The sequence below is a fragment of the Arachis stenosperma genome, chromosome 5, assembly GCF_014773155.1.
Source record: "Arachis stenosperma cultivar V10309 chromosome 5, arast.V10309.gnm1.PFL2, whole genome shotgun sequence".
Taxonomy (NCBI): Eukaryota; Viridiplantae; Streptophyta; class Magnoliopsida; order Fabales; family Fabaceae; genus Arachis; species Arachis stenosperma.
Genome location: NC_080381.1, coordinates 40,086,564 through 40,099,973, shown reverse-complemented (window position 1 = coordinate 40,099,973; position 13,410 = coordinate 40,086,564). Strand labels below are relative to the sequence as shown.

The 13,410-nt window shown below is 35.6% G+C and overlaps 2 protein-coding genes across 5 annotated transcripts; one reads left to right on the top strand and one right to left on the bottom strand.

Moving 5' to 3' along the window:
* The first annotated feature begins 5,379 nt into the window (after positions 1–5,379).
* Positions 5,380–8,657, top strand: LOC130980276 (ultraviolet-B receptor UVR8). Of its 2 annotated transcripts, XR_009086932.1 has the most exons (9): positions 5,380–5,947; positions 6,019–6,174; positions 6,249–6,407; positions 6,497–6,664; positions 7,163–7,294; positions 7,391–7,477; positions 7,734–7,865; positions 7,952–8,047; positions 8,288–8,426. XR_009086932.1 is itself a non-coding variant. In XM_057903959.1 (8 exons), exons 1-8 carry the CDS (start codon positions 5,776–5,778, stop codon positions 8,458–8,460), a joined length of 1,143 nt encoding a protein of 380 aa, XP_057759942.1. In that variant the 5' UTR covers positions 5,389–5,775; the 3' UTR covers positions 8,461–8,657. The 2 variants fall into 2 exon arrangements, 1 of the variants encoding a protein (XP_057759942.1); XM_057903959.1 differs by lacking the exon at positions 7,734–7,865 and having other exon boundaries at positions 5,389–5,947; positions 8,288–8,657.
* Positions 8,658–8,725: 68 nt separating this feature from the next.
* LOC130980275 (protein PTST homolog 2, chloroplastic) lies at positions 8,726–13,171 on the bottom strand. Of its 3 annotated transcripts, none has more exons than XR_009086931.1 (7): positions 12,235–13,171; positions 11,207–11,487; positions 10,944–11,134; positions 10,171–10,316; positions 9,691–10,092; positions 9,349–9,417; positions 8,726–9,269 (listed from the first exon to the last, which is right to left on the bottom strand). XR_009086931.1 is itself a non-coding variant. In XM_057903957.1 (7 exons), exons 1-7 carry the CDS (start codon positions 12,762–12,764, stop codon positions 9,168–9,170), a joined length of 1,467 nt encoding a protein of 488 aa, XP_057759940.1. In that variant the 5' UTR covers positions 12,765–13,171; the 3' UTR covers positions 8,726–9,167. The 3 variants fall into 3 exon arrangements, 2 of the variants coding, with proteins under 2 accessions (XP_057759940.1, XP_057759941.1); XM_057903957.1 differs by having other exon boundaries at positions 9,945–10,092; XM_057903958.1 differs by having other exon boundaries at positions 9,945–10,092; positions 10,207–10,316.
* Positions 13,172–13,410: the final 239 nt, after the last annotated feature.

Here is a 13,410-nt window from a genome sequence, read left to right as displayed (position 1 = left end):
TCATTTTTTAGACTTTTTGCTGAATTTATTGGTTGAAAACTGTCCATCCGCATTGTTATCTATTGCATTATTAGACCCAAACTTCACCCACTAGAAGCTCATTTAGATGGGGTCTTGTGTTTGAGGGAGAAAACACACTCATCCAAAATATTCTACATATAACCATAAAACTAACAATAAATTATTTTTTCAATTAGGATTGTAATTAAACAATTAAAGAAAACTACCTAAAATACGATACATAAGGTTGGAAACAAAAGCCAAATTTTTATACCACAGAAAATGGAGGATTAGCATCAACATTAAGATGAATAACATTTTCAAACATATCAATCGAGTTGCTGCAATTAATTTCCTACAAAATCCAAAACCATTCTTTTTGTTTAAATATACTTGTAAACCATGCTTATTTAAGAAATATAACTTCAAAAAATTAATATAAACACTGAACCATACCATAACACTAATAGACTGATTAAATTGTATCTCTTTTGGAAGATTCTTCTGAATTATCTCATCATCATCACACACTTTTATGATAGTATAGACTTGATCTCTATGATTAATATTTGCATATTTTACATTAATCTTAAATAGCACTTTTTTGTCTATCATATTATCAAGGATAGGAGGATATTTATCACCATCAGTTATCTAGAGCTAAAACTAAATGTTAGTGTCACTAATCCTAGCTTATTTATTAAATGCATTTATTATTTAAGATTAATTTAAAAAATATTATCATGTTTAGTTGTGTACTTACATTCTCCTCCATCACTTGTTCTGCTCGCTTACCACACAACTGAGTGGTTTCTCTGTCCCAGAGAAGCAAACTCATACTTCCAGTGCCATCATATACCATGACCTCCACCTTGAACCTACCATTTCAAAGGATAAAAATATATTACCAATTAGAACAACTCTAAGCCTAATACTTGTATGGAACCACGATAAGTAAAAAAATCTAAACAAAATAATACCTCAAAGCTGCACAACCATGAGTGTGGCCACATTTGTTACATTCCTATCTATCACCGATACTTAGTTCTATTTTTTTCAGGAACCTCCTACATGCCTTGTAGAACCAATCCTTGTTCATGGCATTTATAGCCACAATGGTTGCAGATATCCAGCAAGGACCTTCTTGAACCAAGCCAAGTGTTTCTTCAATTGTCTTTACAGAAACATAACCTTGATTAAATTCATCAGCTCCTGACCATGCATGCTGTAAAGACACTTGACTAATCCTCACAGAACTTGATGGCAACACACTAAGTAGCCTAAGGTGAATAAATGAGAAATAATGAATAGCAACATGTGGTTGAATGAAAATATTTACATTAGTGTTATTAATACATTAAGATTCTGCAAATCTTTTCTGAAACTCCATTATCTCTTTTAAGTTGTTGTCAAATTACATTTGAGACACATCAAAGTTGCTTTGAATAGAGGTCTTTCTATTTCACCTTGTTGCTCTGACATATTGAAACAAAACTATAAAGAGTTCCACCCTTCCATCTTCAAGTTGTGGAAGAATCTAGTCCACCGTGTTTCCGAATAGAATGCAGTTTATTCTATTGCTCCTGCAAGAAGTTAATGGAACATTTTAAATAGTGCAAATCTTTATTTTGTAAAATGATTCTAAATATCAAAGGATTTTGATAAAGTGCAAATCTTTATTTTGTAAAATAATTCTAAACATCAAAGGAGTTTAACAATATACTCTAGATCTTCTAGGACAACCACCAAACGCTTAATCTCTTTCCCTTTGTTAGTGACCAAATGTTTGGGATCCTCTTTGCCAACTACCTCGGCAATGATATCTGACAATACAAATGCTCTTTATATATCTGACTAATAACTTAGTATAGGAACATGTTCAATATAAAATACATGTACTTATCAAAATTCTCATAATCATCCAACTTATAGCATTCAGAAAATCTGGTATAGATTTGAAATGAAAGGTTTTCAATGAAAAGTATGGATTCTCCACATGGATGACTCGTGTTCTGTGGGAGAAGCAAAGTATCCATTTGCTCGGAGTTATGATTGTGCCTATATCATTAGCAACAACAATGAAGTGGGTCATTTGATAATTCTAAAACTGTACAATAGAACCCTTCCACTTACTGACCAAAGACCTAGGAATTTTAGCGTACATCCTATCACCCTATTAGAAAGATTTGGTGTTAGTTACTGGTGAAGTATAAATATTTTAGTTAGTCGGAAGAAAATATTTAAAAACACAGTGTACAAACCTTTTTATCTTGAAGAATCATTTGAATGCTTCCAACCTCCTTCTCATTATACTTACTTGGGACTTCCTAAATCCTAATAACGTAAACTTTAAAATTTCAGGCAAATTTTGTTGAATTCAAGTCAAGAAGGTAATCAACGTATTCGGCCATTTCGATGTTAGTATTTGTATGAGATGATATGGAATGAAATTTTGGATGCCTTAAAGGGATATTTAGCCTATTTTGTATGTATAAGTGTATTATACTTTCAAAAATTACTATCTCGTATATTTGAGAATAGGTTTGAATTAAGCATAAAATTGGTCCCTGTGTATCCACTTTAGATTGCCATCTTTTCCAACTGATTTTATTTATTTTTTTATTATGATGTAACATCAAGTATAATATTGTGTATGTATAAATGTACAATTTCGTATATTCAACAATAGGTTGAGCCAATTATCAGTGTAAATCAATGTTCTGAAAACCGGTTCGAATCGGACGGTCGAACCGGTTGAACCGTGAACCAATGGAATTTTCGGTTCGGACTAATGGCAAAACCGTAGAATCAGCAAACCGATGTCGAACCGCAAAACCGGCCGGGAACCAGTCGGTCGAACCGAATCGTGAACCGGTCAGTTTTTTAAATTTGACCAAGTCCTTCCCATTTAACCCAGCAACCCTAAATCCCTAATTCAGTAACCCACTCCACTAACCATTGCTCCACACAAGACAAACGACGCAGCTCTCCCTCTCCCTCTCTCACCCTCACCCTCACCCTCACCCTCAACCTCACCCTCGAGCTCGTCCTTCCTCTCACTGTTGGCGAGTTGTCTCCGTCACTTCCGTCCAGCTGCTGGACTGCTCCCGCCGCCGTCGCAAGTTGGAGCCTCGAAGATTACAGTCGCGATCGTGCAGCTCTCCACCATCGTCGCTGTTTCAACTCTGGAAGGACCGTCGCCAGACTCGCCTCCTGCTTCCGTCGTACACCTCTCTTCCACCGTCGTCGGCGTCAGCTCGGTTGCACTGGTCAGTTTTGTTCACCGATTCCCCCTCTATTTTATACTTTTATGCTTCTAGCTTCTAGGTTTTTTTAAACAATAATTATTGAATAATCTATAAACTTGTTATGGGTTAATAATTGTTAATTATTCTGTGAGTTTTGTTGCTGTTATTAGTTGAATAATTGTTGAATTTTGCTGCTGTTATTGGTTGAATTTTGACTCTATTTTGGTTGAAATTTGCTACTGTTACTCTTATGCATAGAGATAGAGTTTGGAGCTAACAAGTGAAGCTATAGAGTTTTTGAATGGTACCTTTTGATTGTTGGATACAAATAAAGTATGTAACAACATTTTTTATCCACTCCAATATGCACCTCCATTTAGTTAGCTTCCATGCTCATTTTAATTTATAATTTCTATTCTTTGGTGCTTCAAAACTTGACACTTTCTAGGATTGATCCCTATGCAATCAACTTTTTAATACTGCTCCAGAGAGGTGAACATTCCCTTTATTTGTCCCTTTTTCTTTTTCCGAATAAATAATTACTTTTTCACTAATTTTCCACTACTATCATATTAATCTGCATTTTTTGTTTTTGTTTCGGGGGTATATTAATCTGCATAGTTAAATTACTCTTTTATGACATTGAAGAAGTAGACTTAAATTGTTTGATGGCCTCTAATAGCTTGAGCTATTGATTAAGTATCAACAATAGAGCTTTGAGATAGTTTTTAGGTCCAACACTCAATAACAATTAGATTTTGTGTAGTTAAATGTAATACTAGGCTTATCATATATTATATTTAATTTGTTAGGACGGAAAGACAAAAAAGAAAGCAAAAGGTACAATATGAAAGTATTTGAATGAGATTATAACATTCGGGTTTATATAGTACTTTTAATTTGGATATTTTAAAGTTTACATTAGACTATAACTATATTTTAGTGTGTTTATTTATATTTTATTTATTATTTTATTATAAAACAGTTTTTTCAGTTCAACTACGGTCGAACCGGTTGAACCTATAAACCAATAAACCAGTAGCTAGAGCGGTTTGATGATCGGTTCGATTTTCATAACCTTGGTGTAAATGACATTTATATTTAACATTATCTGTATTTAGCAATCTAATATACGGTGATGTAATAACACAATAAAAAAATTTCTTTTACGCTACCATTGTACCACATGCTGCATAATAAAGTTTAATACTTTTCAACATAGTTGTAAAACTCGGACCGGACTGACCGGTTCAACCAAAAAACTGATGAACCGAACCTATACCAATCCGATAGTTAGATCGTGTAAGGAAGTGAACCGATACGAATCGGTCAAACTCGGTCAAAATCCGAAATGAACCGTTGAAAACCGGTCAAACCGAACCGATTGAAAATGCAAATTTGTTCATAATGATAGAAAGGAAGTTCGATCCCTTGTCTCCAGGAAATTAAAATGTTAGCACAGCCGCTAGGCTGTAACGTTCCTTATGCTTTATTATGCAAATTATGATATATATATATATATATATATATATATATATATATATATAATTTACTTTTTATTTTAATTTTAGTTATAAATTTAATCTTTTTAATTATATTTTTATTTAATAATAATTATAAATTCACTTATTTTTTTGTCATAATTATATAATATATATTAATATTATATTTTAATAAATACTTATAGTATATAATAGTATAATAGATATAAATTAATTAATAAATTATTGAAATTTAAAAATAATAGTTATTTTAATACAAAAATAAAATAAAAATATTTATAATAGAATAAAAATAATAAAATACTTATTGTTCTTATTTCATATTATTTTAAAATAGTTTAATATTCTTAAAATATTAATGAAAATATATATTTTAAATTTTTAGTTATTTTTTATTTATATAGGACTGGGTTAAACAGTTCAACCAGTGACTTACCAGTTAAACCAGTAACTCAATGACCCAATAACTTGACTAATTCGATCACCGATTCGGTTCTGACAACTATACTTTTCAGCCAATGAACTATGTACTACTGTCTTATTATATATAGAGAGAGAACACAACTTGAGGAACACGCTTTGCGAATTCCCACTTTGCCTGAAATGAGAGCCATCAAATTGGAATATGGACTATAGTCACCTAGTTCTCTAAGAACCAACTTTAATTTTTCACACAATAGACAAATCCATAAATCAATGTGTAATTTTATTTTATTTTATATTATTTCAAACTTATTTTAGGTTAAAAGCGTAGTTCCGTTAAGATCATCAAACATTTTTATGGTAAATTTCTTCTCTAGTTTTGATAATCCCTAAATTGATCGTTATCCCAAGGTCATTGTGGATAAGTCCATTGGTAAGGGACTAAGTGCTCTTTTTAAATACAAAATTAAATTTTATTTTATTGTTTACGGTGGAAAATAAGTAGGAGAGGGAGAGAGAATATCAAAGAAAGGTAGTAAAGTAGCAGCAGACAGCAGTTAAAGGAGAAAGAAACTAAGAAAGTGGGCAAACACAATAGATAGATGGAAGAAGAAGAACGAGTGTGGAGTTGGGGTGCTGGGACGGAGGGGCAGTTGGGTAATTGCAGCCTTGAAGACGAGGTCAGTCCTCAGCTCATTCGCCAACCCCCTCTTTCTGTCTCCAACATCTCCTCCCTTGCCTGCGGCGCCGCCCACGTCATCGCCATCACCTCCAGTTACGACTCTACCCTCCTTCTCTTGTTTTAATTTCAACAACTTATTTTCTTAATTAACAATGAAGTGTAGGTGGGAAGGTACTTTCATGGGGCAGGGGCAGTTCTGGACAACTAGGCCATGGGGAGTTTGTTAACAACTCCTTGTATCCTAAGCCTGTAACATCACTGGACCCTTACTTCATAACCAATGTCTCTGCTGGTTGGAGTCACTCCGCTTTTGTTTCAGGTTTCTACTCTTCTTCTCTCTGTCTTGACTCTTGAGTGTTTGAAAGTAACTAACTATTGTTGTCTTTTCTCAAGATACCGGATGCTTGTTCACTTGCGGCGATGCTTCATTCGGTCAGCTTGGCCATGGCGATTACACATCACGCTGCTCTCCTGCCAAGGTATCATCCTTCGATAATCGCCGTGTTGCCAAGGTTGCATGTGGCATGCGCCATTCCCTCGTTTTGTTGGAAGGTACGCCCGGACACATATACAAGTTACACATTCGATCTTGAGTTATGTTCTGCTGCCTCTTTTAAGCATCAATCGCAATTATGGTGCAGATTGTTCATCAAATCAAGTTTATGGATTTGGGTCTGGGAAGCGCGGTCAATTGGGTATCTCCAAAGATAGGGTCAAATCTATTAATCTTCCTCAAGTTGTTAGTGGATTTGAAGATGCTGAGACAGTCGACATTGCTGCAAATGGAGATCATAGTGCTGCAATATCTGGTAAATCCCTAACTTTCTGAATGAGAAAGTCTAAGAGGCCAACACTTTTATTAAAATTGGCCAGCATTTATCCGACAAAAGAAAAGTGAATTATTCCACACCATTAGATGTAATCTCACACAATTGAAAACACTAATGATGACTAATTGATGGCTACAAATCACAAACCCTACTGGCCCCTAGCACTCCTCCTTTTTGAATTGCTACAATCAGAACCATAATTTTCGCCGGGAATCATGGTGGTGGTTGGATGATAAGAAGCGGTGGGACCTGCGTTTACATCGAAAGGCGAAGAACAATGTCACCTCATTCTAACAACAAAAGTTTGACAAAATTTCTAGTAGATAAACTAGGTCATCTGATGAAATCAATATAGAAAGATAGTTAACCAAGATGGGTCATTGGCCATCGCATCAGTTTTAGTTTCGTTCATCAATATAGAAAGATATTTTCCAAACTGTGTTAGTTTCGTTCCTTTATATCTTTTTGTTGCATCAGTTGATGGAAATCTTTACATATGGGGAAGAGGATTCAAGGGCTATGAAGATGCTAATTCTCCTCGACGATTGAACTCTACCTCGAGTTTTACCAAAGTTGCTCTAGGATGGAACCATGCTTTAACTTTGACTGGTATTTCTTGTTACTATCTATTCCAATTCCATGATTTCCTTACTTCTCTTGCTTCCTATTGAAGAAGAGTGCATATTTTGTCAAATTTGTGTATAGCTGCAGGTGAAGTCTATATGATTGGTGGCAACCATCTTGGAGTGCTTAGTAATCATTGGAGTACGAGCTCAGCAAAACAGTTACATGGTAATGCATTTGAGTACCTTGTTCTTGAAGAAACTATAATTACTCTCTTGGTGCACACATGACATATCTAATCTAATCCTTAAGAATGCAAGTCGTATTGCCATGGTTAGTTCCATGCATGTGTTTGAATTATCTATCTTCGCCAACATCATTACTAGTTCTAGCCTTAAACATTTTTCCAATAATCAATATTGAATCAGTGAAAAGATGGTATAGATAAACCTAGTTCACCTTTAGCAAAATAATGTACCTGCAGAACACTCATGGATCTGGAACCCAAAAAAGGCAAGCAACCATTGAAAAGCTTGTAACTTAGTGGGGAAAAAAATAAAAGGAAAAGAAAAAACAGACATGGCACTGCCTGAATTCATGGGTAAAATTTGATGATGTAAGTAAAAGGTGGAGTTTTATCATGCAAAATGTTGTTTAAGGACAATGCCCTTATCTTTGTTATGCTTTGTCATTCTGTGGTAGATTTAAGAGAAGCCAACATGGAGAAAGTCCCTGGCCTTGATGATACAAAGGTTGTTGATATTGCCGCAGGTGCCGAGCACTCCATTCTTGTCACAGGTAAGATGTTCTTCTCTTGTTCTTAGGCAAGAAAAAGATTGCACTTAAAATTGTGTCGTCTCCTCATCTAAAAGTAGGTTTGGTTTCAGAGTGGAGACCACGTTAAAATTTGGAAGCAATGCAATAAGTATTTACAATTTGACATTTGAATACAATATCAAGAGGTTGATTTTTTTCTATACTTTCATTATATTAACATACTGATTTCGATCTTGTTTTTACCCTTATTCTTTAAATCAGATAATGGAGAAATAAAGACATGGGGTTGGGGTGAGCATGGTCAACTTGGCCTGGGGGATCCTTGTGACAGGGCCCGTCCTGTTACAGTAAATCTGGGTTATGATATGGATGACGTTTCCTCTATCAGAGTCTACTGTGGAAGTGGCTTTACCTTTGCTTTAACCAAGCCCTAGATTCTTAAGACTTTCATGAGGCTTTCAACTTAACTTGGTTATCCTCAACATTTTACTTGTAACTCTAGACTTGTGATCTTAATCTAACTGTCAATTTTCCCAAAAGTGAAAGGAATACCACTGCAACTATAATTTACAGTTACTAACTATAATTATATAATTCATTGATGATAATGCTAGGACATTGGATAATCAAATTAGCTCTGCAAAGTTGTTGGCCAGTGTTTCCATCAGTTAACTATTTATCTTGAGTAAACATATGTAAAAAAGAGATCAAACCCGGTCTCAAAAACATGAATACTTAAGATTCTTTGACCGTGAAACCATGCTTATTTGGATCATTTTCATCTACCACGTATAATCAAAGAGCATGAGAATCACATTATACACAGAAAGGGTGTGAAACCACTTAAAGATTACATGAACATGTGGAAAAAGAATTGAATGGGATTAATTTCGACATCAGTCAATATATCCATACATGTTTGTGTTACATGTTAAAAGAATCAATGAACTACTCACTACTCTGTACATGAGTGTAAAAAGGAAAATATACCGTCCTAAATGTTTGAAACCACCCCAAACATTTGGTTTTTCCTGTGAAGAAATGAGAAGCAAAAAAGATTTCGGGTACTAGCCTAATGCCTGTGATACTCTTTTCTGATCTACAGATTCTATCTCAGCACAATCGCACACACTATCATACACTAATCAGGAACCTCGAGGAGATTGTTCTCATAACCTTTATTGGTAACAACAATAGGCCGCAGTGGATCAACTTTCCATTCACCATCAACAATGAATTTGATCTGTTACAGAGAATCAAATATTTGAATGCTTGCTATACCTTATCTGGATTGTAAATCAAGTAGTTGAAACACAACTAACCTCGTATTTTCCAGGATATAGCTGCAAGTTCAAAGAAAACATGCCAGTATTTGATTTCTCCATTTTTCTCTGCAATGTAATACTGTTAATTATTGGTGTGTTTTATGCTAAGTGTAAGGATCTAAAATGCCTGAGTCTATACAACAGAACAAAATAAAAATAAAAAAAAATCTTTTGCAAAAGTAATCATTGCATCATTAAAATCAGAGACAACTCAAAATTGTAGAATACATCCTCAAAAGGGAAGAACGATGTAGTTTCTTAAGACAGCCTGCAACTGACACATAAACACTAGACAATCAAAACGCAAAATCAGGTTAAAGTAATGATCTAAGAACTCACTAAATTAGGTCCACACATTCGCAGTTGTCCTTAATTTCTATTTCTTCTTTCCATAGTATTTCTTTTTTAAAGTAAAACAACCAGGAATCCATTTTCGAGGGCTTCAAGGTTGTGCACAACCCCTCATCCGCATCCACATGCTAGGCATAAAATTTTCAAATACACATGGTACTACTTCTCAAGGTCAGATTCATGATGAAACCCATCTTGAGAAAATATTCATTATCTAACCAAAATCATGAAAGAGGTCTGACCTGGGTGGACCAACCATCAAAGGATCCTACTAAATATACTTGTGAAGCTGGATTATGCCAAACTACACAAATCATCTTCAGAATTTGCAAGGCTCTGTGAGCATTATTAATCCTCTTCTGCTTCTCTTCAACAATTTTGTGTGCATCCCTGGGAAAACATGGGATTGTCAAGGTTTAGGTAACACACAATATATATAAGACAATGGCTGAGTGGAGTTGAGGATACATTATTGCCAATGACATCTTTCCTTCTAATACTGACAACTTAGCACGTATGGAGCGCAGTCTGTCCTGAGCATTCATTATCTCAGTTTCTTGGAATTCCCAAGCATCGGAATACTCTGCTAGATCATCTGATGAGTTCTTCTGATCCTATAAAAGAATATACAGCACCCAACTCAGGATTAGTTTAGTATCCTGAAGAGAAACTTACATACTAATGCTTTAACTACCCAAAAACTGCTAAAGAAAGAGCAATGATTATTATTATTATTTTGAGGTGGTTTACAATTGACAGCAATGTGTTGGATTCTTCAACAAAAGATAGACCCACTACCGAAAGAAAAATAATAATAATAATAATAATAATTTTCATAACAAGTTAACTGGTAACACAGAAAATTTAAGTACATTCACACTGTTTGGTTTGGCTTATAAACAGACTGTGTGTATCCTTTTGTCATTCATTTCCAGCCCAAATTATAAATCGCAGTAATTCTATTTTCCTATCTTTCCTCGTACAAAATATTCAGCTTCTAAGTCTAACTAGTCAACATGCATTAAAAATGGGTACATGAATTTGCTAACCGAAAAGCTACTCCCCTCTACCCAAAGAGCCAAAAAAAAAGGGATTTATAAATTAAGATTGACTACATGGAAAAGAATGGGAGAGGTAAATGAGATTCAAAAGCAGCAGGTATGTAAATCTCATGCTATTTATTTCGTTCTTATGTTGCGGTAATAATAATATACAGCCATGTCCATTAGCTCATTACTCACCATCTGCATTGTAACATAATCAGCTTTAGATCTCAACGAATGAAGTGCAGAGGATAGCTCTGATTCCAGATTCCGGATACGGGATTTGATATCATTGTGATTTGCATCCCCATCAAGAGAACTGAACCCTGCTTCTCTATTTGCAGGTTCAGCAGAAGACTCCCTAATTTCACTAGGAACAATTTCAGCAGCTGTATATGATCATAAAGATATCAGTTGATCCTGTCCAGATTAAGAAACAACCTGAAAATAAAATACATTACCTTCAAAATCTACATTTGAAGAACCATTCCTCTGGATAATCCAACTTCTCCATGTGTCAGGCTCAAGGGAGTTTCTTAAATTTTCACTACCTAATTGAGATCTGTGCTGATCATGTTTGATCAAACCACCATGAAGAGTACTTACTGTATCTTTATCTTCACTGTTTCTGGAAGGATCACTTTCATCTTTCTCTGTTAACCCAAGTCCAAAGGAATTACTTCTCTGTCTCTCCAGCCGATTCAATATACCCTCAATGCCTGACTCCTCAACTTCGATATCCCTGTTAAACAGAAGATCGCATTCAAAAATAATTCTCGTACACTTACCATTAGAACAAAAGCCATAACTGATGACACGGCGACTTATTTCTTTAGAATTTCTTAGAGGATGGCACTGAGTCAGCATGTTAAACTCCTCAAATTCTAATGGTAAGACTAGCCAAATAAAGCCAAACGTTCCACTCCAATATCACCTGCGGCATTGAACCCATGATTTTGTTTTGATATAATTTGATGGATCAAATGCTTACTCCCACGTCAAAATTTTAGCCAATAGATATGGCGTGACTAGTTCCCAAAATTTTTTCAAAGTCACCATCTATCTAGAAGAGCTGCCACCTATTCTTGGGCAACAACAACCGCAATGTTAAAAGTATCTAATTCTACAACTGACAACATTAACCAAATAAAGCCAACAAAACTTGTTACCATTGCAGTCCACATGGGACTGCTCCCTGGCAGCTCTTACCGTCTCAAATCTGAGAAACTAAACTGAGGCACTAGCTCATAACTGCGGGAACAATGAAAGCATAGATAAAATGTTCCAAATTTGAAAACTTTAGAACTCTTCTTAGGTCCGTTAAACCATTCAGGCAAAAACTTCCAAGGGAAAAGAAACCCAAAACAAACACAAGAAAACAAAAAAAATACGGCAAACTAGTAATAATGATAATAATATGAGGATAGGTCCAACATTATAGCAAGATTCTTCAATAAAAAAAAAGGAGACATCTTAAGGAGATTCTCACATTGATTTGGCTTGCTGGCAAGAGTTATCGCCATCAGAAGAGGAAGAAAACCCAGAAGCCCTTGATGCTTGACCATGAATTTTAGCAACAGAAGCACCATCAAAATCGTAACTTTCACGTGACCCACGATCCAAATCCCAGCCATAAACAAGATAGCATTCTTTGGTAACAATGGCATCAACCAAATCAACCCTCCCAGCAGCCACCAGCTCCTCCCTCGTCGGGAATGCTGATGGCTTCTCGGAGCTCCGCATGAACTCAAGAAGCTCGGCTTCCAGAGGAGAGAACACTTCCTCTTCGGCCCCACCCAAGTCCTCCTTGCAGCAAAGACCCTTCCTCCCTTTTTTCTTCCTCAGTGATTTCTCCTCCTGCACGTGGAGCTGCACCTGGAGCCTCTTGGCGGTGGTGTACCGGAAGGAGAAGATGAAGGGAGGAGTTAACTGAAAGAGGGTGTGGCGGTGGCGGTGGCGGTGGGGAAAGAAATGGAAAGAAAGGGAAGAAAAAGAGGGTGCGGTGGTGAGGGAGTGCATGATTCAGGCATTTCGTCGAACAGCTAGAGTGTGTTCAAGAAATGAGAGAAGACAAACAAAAACGCGCGAGAGAGAAAGGGGGGAAGTTCTCGTTTTGTCAGAGTGTGAGAAGCAATTGTTGAATTCTGTTCTGAGCTGCCGATTTCTTGGTGAGAAAATTGAGGCTCTGCTATGCGAGCTTAGAACAAGAGAAAAGTGAAATTTGCATTGGTGGGAAATCTGCTTATTTCAAAGGCTGAAGGTGCAGCCATATGTAGCATAACAAACTCTGCTACAAGATCCAAACTAACTAACTAACCAATGCAATACTCTCTCCAGCTACCTCCTAATTACTCTCTCCCTCTCTAACAAACTCATTCACGAGCCGCTGGCCTCAAACGATGGGTTGAAGACGGTAGAAAAAGGACGGATCAACACAACGAGTATTTTGCATAATTTTTTTTGGTGACTATATATTTTGCATAATTTAATACTAAAAAGTATCTTTGAACAAATTAAATTGGTATTAAAATTTCAAGATTAAATTGAGTATTACGCTCTAAATTATGTTAAGTAATCAAAACGTTGATGCATCTCGTGACTATAAAATAGAGTAATTATCCAAATCAATCTCCAATAATTTTAGAAGTAAATATTTTAGTTTTTA